Genomic DNA, 15,479 nt, shown 5'->3' with positions numbered 1-15,479 from the left:
CAAAAGTGAACAAGTGCATTATTTTAAAACAGCAGTGATAAACGAGACATAAAATAGGCAGAAAATACAAGCAAAATTAGCATGATCAGAGCTCTAAAGCTGTTATCAACAAACAGCTTAATTTGAATCCTTTTACAGTAACAGTTTTACAAGGACTTGATTGAAGTGAATAAAACACGATTTCATTTATTTTAAGTCAGTGAAGTCTGGCTGGCTGTAGAAAGCACTAACAATTAGCTTGATACCTGCAGGTTTGAGGAGCTTTTTTTAATCCCATTTTCTTTAAAGTCTTAAACTTGAAGGGTCTAATAATAAGGCAGACAAGAAACACTTTTAAGACTGACAGTCTCCCTCTTTGAGACGCTTGAGTTTGGATCTGTGTTTAGAGAATATGAAACTGTTCACAAAAGTCATGTTGCATACAAGCTCAAAGCAAAGCTTTTTAATAACATTAATTAATACATCAAGCCTTATCCCTTAACAATGCACACAGCATGGAGAGAAAATTAAGAAAATATTCTGAATACAGAACATTGTCACTGAATATAATGGGTTATGAAAAAGAAAAAAACATGCTTTCTGAAACTACAATGTCTGTTATTTTTTCTTTTTTTAGCAAATTAATCTAATATCTACAACCATATCTCCCCTGTTCCAGTCATTATGTAGCAGCTCACAATGTCTGATTAGATTGCATGAGAAATTAATGGACTTCTGCGATAAACCAATGTAGGCAAAGAAGGAGATTCTTCAATACAAGGCTTTTCTAGGTTGGAGGAATTCAGAAGTTAATTTAGCTGTTGATTAAGTGGCGTCAAGGTGAGGGAAGATAGCAACTGAATGAAAGTTTCCTCCCACTCCACTGTGTTTCAGAGACAATAAAGGAAAAAAATGAGAAAAGGGCTTTAGAAAAGGCAATGTGTTCTGTAATAAATGTGGTGCCAGTATTGTCCTTAAGGACGCAGACTTTAATTTGATCTTTGAACTTTGCTTTTCAAATGTATCTGAGCAAAATAACATAAAAAAATGTAAACTCTTAATAGTTTGCAGACAAATTACCCTTTACAATGACTGAGGTCTTTTACCCATGCTTTACCAAAGAAATATCTTCCTGGGATGTTGTCACTGATTTATTTATTTTTTGTCTCACTGTCCATCTGTATTGTGAAGCACAGTTAAATTCTTTATGATGTATTTGGCTGTATCTGAGTGGAAATTGTTGGTTCATTCATTTTATGTTTATGTTTATGTTTATGTTTATGTATTTAGCAGACGCTTTTATCCAAAGCGACTTACAAATCAAGATATAACAAGCTATATAAAAAGCTAACAATAAACTACATAGAAGGAACCCACTGGTCCGACTCTGTCAGAGGTGACAGAGTAGAGATAGGGTGCAGGCATAGAAGGAAGTGCAGAAAGATAAAGTGCAAAGATAGAGGGGGTAGGGAAGTACAAGGTAAGTGCTAGGATAGGAGATGCTCTCTGAAGAACTGGGTTTTCAAGAGCTTCTTGAAGATAGACAGGGACGCCCCTGTTCTGGTAGCGCTCGGTAGGTCATTCCACCATCGTGGGACGACACATGAACAGAGTTTGGATTGTCTTAGGAGTGGTGTAGGCACTGCTAGACGACAATCCTGGGACGAACGGAGGGACCGAGTTGTGACATAAGCCTTTGCAAGAGCATTCAAGTAGATGGGAGCCGTTCCATTAAGTACTTTGTAGGCTAACATCAGTGACTTGAATTTGATGCGGGCAGCTAAGGGTAGCCAGTGGAGTTCAATGAACAGAGGGGTGACGTGTGCTCTTTTAGGCTGATCGAAGACCAGACGCGCCCCAGCGTTCTGGACCATCTGCAGAGGTTTCACAGCACAGGCTGGGAGACCAGTTAGGAGAGCATTGCAGTAGCATTTTTCTGCAAACTTCTATATTTCCCATCAGTCTGGTACAGAATATTGTTCCAGAGCTGTTCTGGATTTTAAAGATGGTTTCTGGCAGTCTGATCATTGAGAATTACGAATAGTTTACCCTTAGTTCTCAACCCTCTGTATTTGCTCTACTAAATTTTCTCTATATGTTGGACTTGATGTGTTATGAATAATTACAGGATCATGCAAAAGTAGGGGCACCCCTGGTCAAAATTTCTGTTAATGTAAACAGTTAAGCAAGGGTGGATCGATCATGCTTTCAAATTGTATTGAAGAGAATTGCATGGGGAACATTTCACGGGTAGAAGGAAGAATGGATTTACTTAAATTCCAAAAGATTCTGATCCTAAACACACCTCAAAATCCACGATGAACTACCTCAAGAGGTGCATGCTAAAGGTTTTACGATGGCGCCCACAGTCCCCTAACCTAAAAATCACTGAAAATCTGTGGATATCCTCAAAAGAGCAGTGCCTGCAAGACGGCCCAGGAATCTCACAGAACTGAAAAAGTTTTGTAAAGAAGAATGGGCGAAAATCCCTCAAACAAGAACTGAAAGACTCTTGGCTGACTACAAAAAGCATTTATGTTGTGGCAATCTCAGACACAGCGGTGCCTTCAAATGAAGAGCGCGGGAAAAGGTGGTGAGCTTGCCCTCGTAGCCTCTTATGTCCCCTGCGTAGGGGGGATGCTGAAATTATTCAGGACAATTGTTGCGCACAAAGGTGCTGAGTGTTAGAATCTGGACAGCAATTTGGCAAACAGCAGCTTGTGAGATGTGCCTCTGAAGCAGGTGGTTGTGAAGGAAGCCAGCCGTGCTGTAATGTAAAATGATGTGAGTGCACTGTGAATTGTGAGGGTTTGTGTGAATTGTGGATTGTGTGAACTAAGACGATGAGCTTAATGACTGGAATTGTTGATACGCTTTTTTAGCGAATGGTGATGTTTTTTAGTGTTCATGGTGATGTTTTTTAGTGTTCATGGTGAAGTCTTGGTGCCAAAGGCCAATCTTTCGCGCACAGAAGGGTGATAACCCACAGACTCAGGCACACACTAGTTATTAATTATATGTAGAAACTATTTTCACTCGTCAAGGATAGGATTTTCACAGCAGATGGATACTGATAATTGATTTGACCTCAGGATAAAAAAAAAACTTGAAGGTGGAATCAGTAAAGTATCTCTGTTACAATCATGCTTGGCTGTTGCTGCTGTTTGGTTTCTGAGTCTTAGGTGTGGGCGAAGGCTGGATCACTCCTGCCATAATAGCTGTTCTTCATCTATCCTCGTCAGAACACCCTTTTAAAGGATCTGCAGGAGCTCCAGTCTTGGCCAGATTATTTACCTTCCTGAGTGGTAATACGGCTCCCTTCTATCTCTTCAGAGAATACCTTTTCTCAGTGTTACATTGTGTCTTTGTCTCCAACAGTCTTGCTCCCGTTGCCTGATATCTGAGCTCAGGTAGCTCGTGACTGAATCTACATCACAGTTGGATCTTTCACAGCCTTCCGCTTCACTGCCTGCCTGCTCGCCCCACCATGGACTCGGAGCCTCAGCATACAGCCAGCACCCTCCTCCCCTACCTGGATTCCCATCTGAACACAGTAAGAACAAACCTGCAATCACCATTGGATTTATCATTCCTCTCAACACTCCTACCCGTCATTTCCTGTATTCAGAGCATCTCCTTTCCTGGAGTCAGCTCCCCCTACGCTCTACAAACACCACTTCTACTCAATAAATATTGTTATCACTTTCACCTCAGCTTACAGTGTCTGTGTTTGGGTCCTCACATTAAAGAGACCTTTAAAGAGACCACATTAAAGAGCTCGTTGACCTCGCCGTGACAATCTCAAGAAAACTCTGAAAATGTATCCCAGTTCTATAGGGGCATGTTTTAATATATGTGTTACTATTATTATCATATCTGCTTAGAACTCTAACAAGTTATCTTAGACCTTGGTACAGAAAATATTTTAAAATGAATGAATGATTCAAGTTGGATCATGAATTGGCCACAGGAGAGCTTATAAGAGGTCACAGGTGAGGCTGTTGAAGCGCACGTCAGCTTCTTCTGATTCCCTGAATAGACCACAAGGTTTATAAAAAGAAATATTTTAGATTTCATATATTGTCTAAAACAATATCTCCTGAAAAGTGAAAGAATAAATAAAAGGAACCAAACAATTTAAAATTGTGAATAATTGAGGAACGACTGACTGATGGCTGAGTTGGAGTGTGTATAAACTGGTTTGGTTGTGGCAATTTGTGCTTATGTGTGTGAAATCCTGTTGTTGTGTATGGATTTGAAAAAGGTCTTTCATGTGTTCCAACCCACTCCAACCCATCATTCTCTTTTTACTGCTTATTATTGTCACGACTTATGCTTTGATTCACGTCTTGTCTCTTCATTTCCTGTTTTATTTTGAAATATTAACTTCCCTCTCGTTTCAGGTACCTTGCCATTCCTCCTGTGTCAAGCGTCTGATTGTCTTCCCTGATTCCAAAGTGTTTCCACCTGTTCCCCATGGCTCCTCATGTACTCAAATAGTCTGCGTCTCCCTTGTCTTGTGCCAGTGTGTTGTGTTCGGTCATGAGCCTCACTCTAGCGTCTTCGTCCACAGAAATCCACAGTCACAGAATCCTTGAGCCTGCAGTGCAGCTATCCTCTTGCAGAGCGTATCCTTCGTTTTGTAAGTTTACTCCATGGCTTTAGTTTAATACCATGGTAAGTTTCATAGCTCGTTTTGTTCCTCTTTTTTTTGGAGTGATTTTTAGTTGTTACCTTTTCATAGAAAAGAGGAGTGTTGCGTTTTGAATGAATGTTTCATAGAAGCCTCCATTAGAAGGAGAGTTTTGTTTTCTTATAAAGTTTCATAGTGCCTCTGTTTTCAAGAGAGCGTCTTTTGTTTATGTCTGCCTCATTAGGAGAGTGTGAAAGTTTACTTTCTTTTCATAGCCTGTTCTGTTTTCCTCCTAGAGTGGAGAGAGTTTTTGATTTTGATCATTTTCATACCTGCATCCTTCTCGAACACAGTTCTCGAGGAGAGTGCTTTAGGAGTTTCCCAGCCCTTTGTTTTGCTCTGATTGGATATCCTCAGATTATTATTAATAAACACTCTTGCATTGAAATCAACCCTGCATCTGTGTCCTGAGGCCCTGATAATTATGAGCACTCACTGAAATTCAGTACATACAGCTTAATAACACATATTACTGAACAAAATGACAAGAGAGCTAATGTGATTAAAGAAGGTTTATGTAAGTTCCCGTAAATGAAAGATAGTGGAAGTACTTTTTCAGAGGGTGCTGTGTTTCTATGAGAAAAGAGAAAGGCATTCTTTGAATGGAGTACAGAACCTGAAAGAAGGAAGGGATATGTTGCTAAAAGAGGGAAATGGAGTGCAGTTATAATTAAAGGTATGTAGGTCTGAACGGCATTCCAAGGGAAGGTTGATGCAAGTAAATGAAGGTTGGAAGTTCTTCTTTTCAGAGGCTGTTTTGAAAGTAGTGTGGAGTACTATAATAGTGTAGGAGTCTAGAAGAATGATTTTGCAGGTGGAAAATGGTTTAACAGAGCTGTGTAGCTAAAATTTGAAATATTGTGGTCACAGTGATGTCCTGTGCTTTTGAATTGTATTTGGCTGAAAAGATTTGTGAAAATCCGTAAAGTTTTACCTATGTGTTGCCTTGTGATTTATATTTGTCACACATACACACCCACACACACATATATATATAAATATATACATTAACCTATATGTAGTCTTGAAGTGAATGAAAAGAGAGCTAATGTCAGTAAAGAAAGCTTATGTAAGTGAATGATGGTCAGGAGTTAGTGCTTTTTTAGGCTGACGTGTTGGTTTGGGAGTGAGAAGAGAGAAAGGAGTTCTTCGAGCGGCAGAGTGCAGAAGTTTAAAGAAGGATTTTTCTAAGTGAAAAATGGATTAACAGCTGGATGCTAAAATTGAGAAATAGAATGCTGGTCTTGTTTAATATACTTTTAGTTCTGAATGAAAATGTAAAAGAATGCCTGTAAGGAAAATGAAATCACGCATAAGTTGTTTCTTTTAGTCTGGTGAGTGAGTCTGAAAAGGGTAAAGTCACAGACTGCTGAAGTTTAGAAAGGATTTTCTAAGTGGAAAAACTGGTATAACAGAGCTGTGTAGCTAAAATGATGGAGTAGGTTGTTGTTATGGTGATCTGTGAGTTTTTGAACATCTATTTAGCTTCACTGGGGCTTTTCTGGGTTGCTGTGTGATCAGTATTTGTTCTGTTCTTGTTTGGTTAGTCTTTATGGCTTATGTTGTAGGTTGAGTTTTCTCTGTTTCTGTGTTCTTTTTTTTATATATAAAAAAAAGATCTTTTAGGATAAGAGAGCATTCTACTAAAATTCAGAAAATTAAATCTAAGTGAATTTCAGAACTGATCTAAATTCATAGAAATAGATACATTCAGACACACACCAACACACATTAAAACCACCTTTGCTGCTCAATAATGATACATATGCAATTACATGACGGACTTGGAAGAAATAAAAGAAAATAAATTCATATTACACATGATAATTTCTACATAAATGCTCTTTGATTGCGTGTTTAGCCTTTTTCAGCTTGATTTATCTTGTATTGACTTAAATATTTCTGTTCTGATTTGTTAAAAGCCTCATTAGGCCTGTTTCTGGTTTGGGTTATATTGCATTGGGGCCCTTTAATACTTTCCCATTCTATGACCACAAATATCATTGTTATAATCATATTTTTAATCATGTTGTTGTAGGTTTCTAGAACATAATCAAGCTTTTATTAAACTTTGTCTCCCTGTCTCCAACCTGTAAGGTTGTATTTTGGCCCTTCCTTAATTTGCTACAACAGAAATAAAAATGTGCCATTTTGATTTGATGAGTAGGGGGTAGTTTAGTTGTCTTTTGTCTATGTAGATTACAGATTGGGAGGAGTAAAATAAGACCCTATGAGGCAGGCTTAGTAGTGTGTCGTATTTAATTGGTCAGAATAGACAGAGCTGTGATGTGGATGGTTGTCTCATTGAGATTGGTGAAAGGTCACTTTACAGTGACCCCATTGGAAGCATCTGGGTAGGGCAAAAAGTAGGGCAACGTCCTTAGAATGAGTCCCATTGAAATAGCTTAGCATTAAGGTTAACAATATGCCAGCAGGGGGTGGAAACAACCATTCCGACATCCCGCCAGTCTGACAACCACCCCAGATAGTACAACAGTCTGATAGTAATGTTGTAATCAAAAACTAGTTCACGGTTCAGTTGTCCTGACCTATAGTCCCCAGCTTATAGTAGTTTAGACTACTATAAGCTGGGGACTCATTTATTCTCAGTCTCTGCATGTTAATGATGCTCACCTCTGTACCAGGTGACATGTTCTCGCTGGAATTAGGCAGTGATTTCAGGTATGTAACTAGAGCGCTGTTATTGATATCTGTAATTGCAATTTTTACTTTTGCATATGATACCAGTGTACAAAAGACACATGGGCTCTGTGGAGAGCTCCGCTCCAGCTGGCTACTAGACAGGTCACTGACACTGTATTTCTACTTAATCAGTTTCAGTCTCGCCAGAGTTACACTAATACCTGTGTTTTGATATTTGAAATTTCAGGGGATTTTGATAATAGGTTATTAAATTTTGTTTGTGGTTTTCCTCTGCTTTAAAATCACGTAAAGTCTGAGACTTTGTCGTCTGGAAACAGCTCCACTTACTCATTCAGACACAAAACAAAGGCAAACTGCTCTCTGACAAACTTTAGGGCATATTTGCGCCGGCATATCATTAGTGCAAAATGTTTTGGGTAAAAAAAAGAAATAGGCTATTAAAAGGAACTGTTGGAAAGGCGGTATGTTTATATTTAAAAAACAAAACAAAGCAAAAAACGTACCGTCATTCCGACCATAGGAGGAAAAAAGTGTCGGAATGACAGGACGTTTGATAGAAAATTAATGTTGACATTCCGACAATTGGAGGCCCATGTCGGACTGGCGAGATGTCGGAATGTCAGCATGTAACCGCCAGCAGGTTTTAGCATTAGCAACAAAGCAAATAATAATCTAGCTCCTTACTAGCAGTAACAATAGCAACAAGTGAAATTAGCCTAGCATTATTATTATGCCTAGGGCATAAGGCCTCCTAAATTAACATAGTTTAAGATTAGCGCCAGCAGTTGCCTAGCCATAAGCATAGTTGCCAATATATGTAGTGTTATCTTAAATTTAGAAAGGTGAGTCCGACAACTCTTTTCTCCACAACAATAGTAGTTTTCTGTCATTTTGAAAATGTAAAAGCTTAAAATAAAAATGTATATATTTCGTTTGAAGTGTAAAAGAAATATGTCATTTGCAACTTTATGCCTTTTGGGGATCATACCTTCTTCCACTTGTTTAACTGTTCACATTAACAGAAATTTTGAGAAGGGGTGCCCACATTTTTGCATGCCTATACATACCCAACTCCAGGACACCTTTTTAAATTTGACAGGATGTTGAGAAGTTTTTTTTTTTTTTTTTTAAACTACATAAAAAGATTGGATTGCAAGGTTGGATTGCAAGGTTCCACTGGTAGTAGCTCTGCAATGTCTCGTCACCACAGTTTTGTTTTGTCCTTCATACAGCAGCTTATTACTCACATTGTATTATATTGTTTGAGTGCTTGTACAGGTCAGTCATTTTTACATAATCATGTGTTTCTGTGTTATCTTATTACTAGCTACTACTTCCAAACCTACTGCGATTAATTTCATGTTGTCTTTCGTGGTGTTGAAACCGTGAGTTCAGAGGCAGAAGTGGCATTTTATCTACTTAATTATAGACTTTTTCTCAAAACAACTTATTCTTTCATTTGAGAAGTTGACATAATTTGGGATGAAATGGCATGAAATTCAAAGCATTTGTAACTGCAATTCAAGTCACTTCCTCACTGACCTAATTTGGACAGCAGGAGGCTTTGTCCATCTTTTATTTATTGTGTATGGTTTGCACATGGTGTTTAATTCTGAAAAACAGACCAAATTCACTAGACTGTTTTCATGTCTAACTTCCTGCTCAGCTCATCTGCTTTTGTCAGTTTGATGTGGCATCTGTCTAAAATAGGTAAGTGTGTATTCTTAGGTAAGCAGACTGGACACTTCTGGGACTTCTGGTAAAAAAACGCAAGCATTAGCTACAATCGACTGAAGGTATTGCAGCTCAAATCCATCAACAAGCTGTGTTCATTAAAACTGAGGGATCGGGATGGGTTGATTCACTTTCACGGAGAGCTTCCTGGCATCATGGATGTTGCTCGGTCACAGCGACAGCTCTCAGATGCAAATGCAAAACCAGAAATCGACTCGAGACCTTTTATTTACTTTACTGATGACAAATAATGAAGTAAAAGCTGAAACCTGTCAGTTGTTAGATTACATTTGAGCTTCCTCAAGTTTGACCGAAGAGCACCCTCCGTGCATGTCAGAGACACCACAGGCTTTGACAAACTGACAGTAATTGATGTCCTGGAAATGAGAAGAGGTGTGTGTGCGTGTGTCTTTCATGCCTTGAAAGAGCTTTTTTTTTTCTGTTTTTGTTCACACCACCAATAGGATCTCTGAACTGTCTGCTAGGCAGTGGTTGGTGTTCAGTCTAAATGGAATTGTATTACCAGAAATATTTTATTTACTTATTTGAGGGTTTTCTGCAGTTTTTCATTTGCATATTGCCGTGTATTTTGGGAAGAACGCCCTCAGAATGGTGTGGGAGTATGATAAGCTGTCAAGAAATACTAGCAGACTTGAGGGACCAGCTGCACTTTAGTTTGAGATGCAGACAACACAGTCATCCCCATCAGCGTACAGCTTAGCTCTAATATCAGATACTGTTGAAGGCTCAAAACCAGCTTCTTAACCAAAGACTAAGACAGGTCCATTTTACCATTGATGCACTTATTCACAAGATGGATCTGACTTGTCGAAAAACTGTCAGCATTTCTACCCAATACGATCACAGAGGAGGTCTGGAGCTTCACTGAAAAAGCCTAGTTTTTTGCAACACGAGGCAAAGTATGAAGGATAAACAAAATATCTGAGGCAGAAGCAGAACAGCTACATATGACAGCAGCCCTCTCCAGTGCTAAAAGTCCTCCCTTGAACCTTACACCACAGGAAAGGAAGGCAGTGACATCCCTCAGCAGACAAGGGAGGATGCATTATGGTTCTCAGCACAGCCAATTACCAAAGAAAAATAACATTGCTGAGTGAAACACCGCCTACGAGGCGCAGAAGAGGGACCCTACCCTACAAACAACAATAAGAAGAAAGTCACAGTTAACCTTCAAGACCTGAAAAAGGACAAAGTTATTGACTGCTGTTTCTAGCACAGACTTTAACCCTGGAGAGGCCAAACTGTGCATCCATGGACTTCCAAAGATAAACAAGGAGAGTGTCCCACTCAGACCCATTATCAGCAGCAGCAATGCTGTCACCTACAACATTGTCAAATACCATGCCTCCATCTTAGCACCCCTGGTAGGAAACGCTCCGCATTATATACGGAACGCCATAGAATTTGTGAAGAACAAATCAACATCTTAAACTGTCACCAAGTGAAACCCTTATGTTCTCACTTTTTATCAGCATATTGATTTTAGCAGCAGTTGAGACTGTCAGGAAACAGCTGCAGGACGATGACTCACGGAACAATAGAACCAACCACTCCTAATCAGATCTATGTACTGTCGAACCTTTGCCTCTCCACCATCTATTTCAAATACAGTGACTGTTTCTACAGACAGAAGCACAGCTGTACTCTGGGATCACCAGATAAGCCGATACTCCCTACCATCTAGTTCAGAACTGAAGAAGCCTTTTGGATGGGAGGTGAAAGGTCTTCATGATCCAAGAAGAAGTCCAGTTGCCCTTAATCAAGCTCTTATGGTTATAATTCTCCAGTTAACTATTTATGGGGAATTATACCCTGTAGCTAACATAGGTTTTATGATGACTATAGTAGCAGAAACCTTTCTATGAATTTAATTAAACTAAGTCAGATAATTGTTGTCTTTTAATTTCAGTAAATATATATAGAGAAAACTTTTTTTTTTCATCAGCGGCAGACAAAGATCAATAATGTTTAAAATGTTGAGTCATATTTCAAAACAAACCATGATACTTGTAGCTCTTTCTCCAAAGATGACTCCCACATATTATTTCCTGTCAGGAGGCTGATGTATGACCTCTTTCATGCTCTCCCCAATCAAAACCAGTGATCTGTCTGATCAAATGAGCTCGAGGTGCTCCATCTGGATACCCAGGCTCAGCTGTGAGTCCCCAGCCTAAATCAAACATCCTTGCTGGGTACAAGTGTGGGGTCTTGTGAGTCGAGGCGACCCGTCTGTATTTTCGACCGCACACTTGATCAACAGACAGTTGCTGCTCTGTACATTCAACACGTGTGCAGACTCACATATCCAACAAATCTAGTGACTGAGCGTATCTATGTCTTATGATTCCTCCTTGTTCAAATAACTATTACTAAAAAAGTTTGGGTATTTTCATTTTATGGATAATAATTACAAGTCATATCTGAATAAAATGACAGTCTATGAAACTGATGTAAAAATGACATATTTCAGTCAGCCATTACATATCATTTAAAAGACTGCTCATCACTGGAAATATTTGATTCCCTCAAGGAATACTTTGTAATGCATACAAATATATATGCTATAAAAATACATACATAGGTCTAGTCTCACAAGAAAACAAGTAATAGGTATGTTTGTTCAATTATACCAACAAACTGGTGTCACAAGGCCCTGAAGTTGTGAGATGGTAACATTTTTTGTTTGTTGTTTTGTATAAGGAAGAATTCAGGCAAAGTGATGCCATCCTGTAACCACATACATAGCACACAAACTTTGGAACTTTGATTATTAGTATCAGATACAGACTAACATGGATTAAGTTACGTGAGAAATATCCCAGTGAATGTTTAGGGCATGTATAATCCAGGATTCATGCTTCATATCTTTATGTGAGTGTCTCATAACCTACGTATTAAATCCATAGAGGTGAGCTAAGGATACACAAACTTTTTGTGCCTTGACATCAGCAACTTACTTGCTCCAGTTTCCAGTGGAACTCTGCTGGTCTGAAGGTATCCACCTGGGTGAAGTCTCTCCGCAGCAGGAATACCAGGCGGCAATTATGGACATAAAGTGAGTAGTGATGGCGATTCATCTCTGTAGGAGTAAGAAAGAAGAGTAGGCACCAGGGACCACATAACCACACTTATGCACAACTGTCAGTTAAATTCAGTTTGTCACTTCAGTATAATAGGTGGCACTTTTTACGATTTGAAAAAGCTACATACTGTTCCTGTGATATGAGCCGTTTTTCTATGACTTTAAGACAGAAAGAGTAGGAGTGTCCCCTGAAATGTACAGCATAGGGTAATACCACCCCTCCCTGTGCTGCTTCTCTACACTGCAAGAATTATTCTTGCACACAAATCATTCAAAGAACACAAAGTCAGATATTTGGGATTTTTTTCTGGATGCAGCTTGAAGGAGGAAGGGCAATCCAATAAATATGACATACTAGTGAGGAACGGCCACCAGGGGATTTTATGATCTAACATCTACAGGTAGAATATCAGTGTGATCTCATGACAGATTAGTCCAAAATACATGTCAACTTCATAATAGCTCAATTATTCTTCCTCAGCTCTCTAATGCAATACAGCTCACGTGCTGCTGCTGATATTTTGACTCCTGTTGCAACGTGATGACTTTGACACTTGGAATGTCAAAGGACTAGGACAAAAATGTCATGTCAGGGCAAAGAGGGGCTGGTGGGAGGTGTTAAAACCTGCCAAGTGGGAAATTGTTGGTTCAAATTTCTTTTAGTTCCCTACTTCAGCTAATACTTGCTTTTCGACTGAGCTCCCTACCAATAATGGTTGGGATTAAGAGTTAAAGATACATGAATATAAAAATGGTTAGGATCAGATGTTATGAAATACATGATTTGGTTTGCAATACACCAGTGATGTGCGATCCCGCTAATTTCATTCCGATCCAATGCCAAGTAAAACCAGAATTTTTTTTTTTTTTTTTTTTTTTTAAGTTAAAAGAATGGGATTTTCAAAATTAAGTGTTTCAAACTCTAGCCACCCAGTGAAACCAAAACTCAGATTATATTTTTTTATTCTTTATATATAGAGCATTTTCAGGTTGTCATAAAGATGAGAAATGATGATAGGATCAATTAAAACTAAATAATCTTCTAAGAACCTGCATATTAATTTTAAATTAAGGAAACTGACCTGTCGAACAAGCAATTCAAGATGTACCCTAACCCTACGTTTCATGTGGCGTAACTTTTATTTTCGGATGTGAAAAAAAACAAAAAAAACACCACACACGACTACACTTTCACTCAGCCTTTCTCATCCCATCAAACCAGCCGTGTGTCTGTTTACATGAAGAAGGGGTGCATTGATACAGCCGTAGTTCCCCCTCAAAGGCAGAAGGAGATTTAAGTTAGTCCCTGCAAACTGGGGGGGAATAAATCCTGTAAATGGCGAAATAATTATGTACTACGTCGTGAAAGAATCGATCAACGCGTTTGGGATCGCAAATATCGATACTTAAGTATCGATCTGCACGACACTAATACACCAAACAACTGCCAATGAAAATTATATCATCTCAGAATTTTTTCATTCTGGATTAGAAAAACTCAAAATTTCTTAAAGAGTCCATGGTAACCCTATCTTAGAATGAATGTTTGTGACCAGTTATGAAAATTAGCATGTCTGGCATTGGTGAAATAAACAGCATACTATCAGAGGATAATATGGTTAATTATCTAACTAACATCAGCTACTCCCCATCCTAACACTACTTCAGAGAGCACAGAGTAGCAAAGTACGTTTAGAGTAATAAAGTTGAATTTTGGCTCGTACCACTTCTATACTTTTAAGTGACTTTTTCTAAGACAAATATCAAATGAACAATGGTTAAAAAAATTTAAAATAAAATTGTTTCAGTTAAATGTGAAAATTTTGACCTTTTCTTTAATACAGACATTTATGAATAACACATTTTACAGCCATAATAACAATATTGTGATAATGATATTTTGCTTAAGGTTAAAATATCTTGGTCCAGTTCATGCGGAAGTGGCACCAGGCCCAAAATCAGCCAGTCTGAGACTTTAACCATGTACGATTAGAGGTTGATCAGTTGAAAAACACTAGGTTGACATTGACTCTAAAGATACCATTTTACAAATAAAGGATGACATCCGGGAGGACCAGATATTTTAAAGAATCAAAGCTGATTTAGTAGTGAAATGCTTGTAACTGAGCTATTAGATATGAGAGACACATTTTATTTTTCCTGACTAAATATGATCTCTGAAAATGCTACCAGAGTGACATGAAAGCTGTATGAAGCACTTAACAAAACTGTGTGGCAGCCAGTTCCGTTGGCCTCCAGGGATAACTGAATCATGGGCTGATTTATTTATTAATTTTTTTTTAGGCACCCAGATTCAGTCACATGTATCATGTTGGTGGTGTCATCTGCTCGAGAATTCTAATCTTTCTTTCTATTTTCAAAAAATCTGCAAAAGATTCTAGTTTCTGTTATGGATTGATACGTATTTAACTGAAAAGGTCCATTGACTTCCAGATATGTGTAGCTCTGTTTCATAGTTGAATAACTTAGACGGGAAGATGAATCCATTGTTTATTTTGGTCCTCTCTTGGGATTTGCAGACAAAGACATTCAGAAATGACAAATGCCTCACCAGTTTTGTCGGAGTTGCAAAGTAGTGTCTCCTTCTCAGCTCTGAGCCCTGGACTAGGCCCATGCTTCATCCATGTTGCTATGGTGAACTGGTCTGTTAGATTCTGGGGTACCACCCAGTCTGGGATTTTTGCTGCCTGATGACCATCAAAACTAAAGATCAAGTCACTGTCCCTGACGCTGTCAGACACCAAGGACGCTGTCCAATTGGTGGCAGTGCTTGGGGCAGGAAGAAGGTCAGTGCTGCCAGATGAGGCACCTAGGGGTTATCACCGTGGGAACAAATAAGAAGAGTAACAGAAGATAATAACAATCATCACAGATATGCTGTGTATATTGCCCTAACCTTGGCTATGATAACTTATGAGTAAGACAGGTGGCAGGGCTTAATATGTAATCAATGGACCTTGATGGATGGAAGATGTAAATATTGATTCATGGCAAATTAAACTAGATTTCAAAAGGAGAGATGTGAGTCACTGTTCATAAATTCTGAACATTGCTTATACCCTGAAGCTGAAATGTTCTACTATGGAAACAGAAAGGACATATTGAGGGAATACCATGGTTACAAAAAGAAAAGACGCAGCATGCACTTGCATGCTTGTTGCTTGTGATATATATCAGCCACTGGCATAGATGGTTTACAGCTGATAGCTTTTGTTATATGATCCCGACCACATCCTGACAAAATACTCCAATCATTAATGCACTGCATGGAGTTATTTAATTCCC

The 15,479-nt window shown here is 38.7% G+C and overlaps 1 protein-coding gene across 1 annotated transcript in view; it reads right to left on the bottom strand.

Moving 5' to 3' along the window:
* The window catches only part of LOC140314667 (calsyntenin-2-like), a 286,768-nt gene that overhangs the window by 59,820 nt on the left and 211,469 nt on the right, over positions 1-15,479 (bottom strand). Inside the window, exons 7-8 of the mRNA XM_072392991.1 lie at positions 14,746-15,003; positions 12,049-12,170 (exon numbers count right to left, since the gene is read on the bottom strand). Coding sequence (XP_072249092.1) covers positions 12,049-12,170; positions 14,746-15,003 — 380 coding nt within the window. The remainder of the gene's footprint in view (positions 1-12,048; positions 12,171-14,745; positions 15,004-15,479) is intronic.

Source organism: Leuresthes tenuis, unplaced genomic scaffold (assembly GCF_036924035.1).
Source record: "Leuresthes tenuis unplaced genomic scaffold, fLeuTen1.0.hap1 SCAF_9, whole genome shotgun sequence".
Lineage (NCBI taxonomy): Eukaryota > Metazoa > Chordata > Actinopteri > Atheriniformes > Atherinopsidae > Leuresthes > Leuresthes tenuis.
This window is presented reverse-complemented; position numbering and strand designations above follow the sequence as displayed.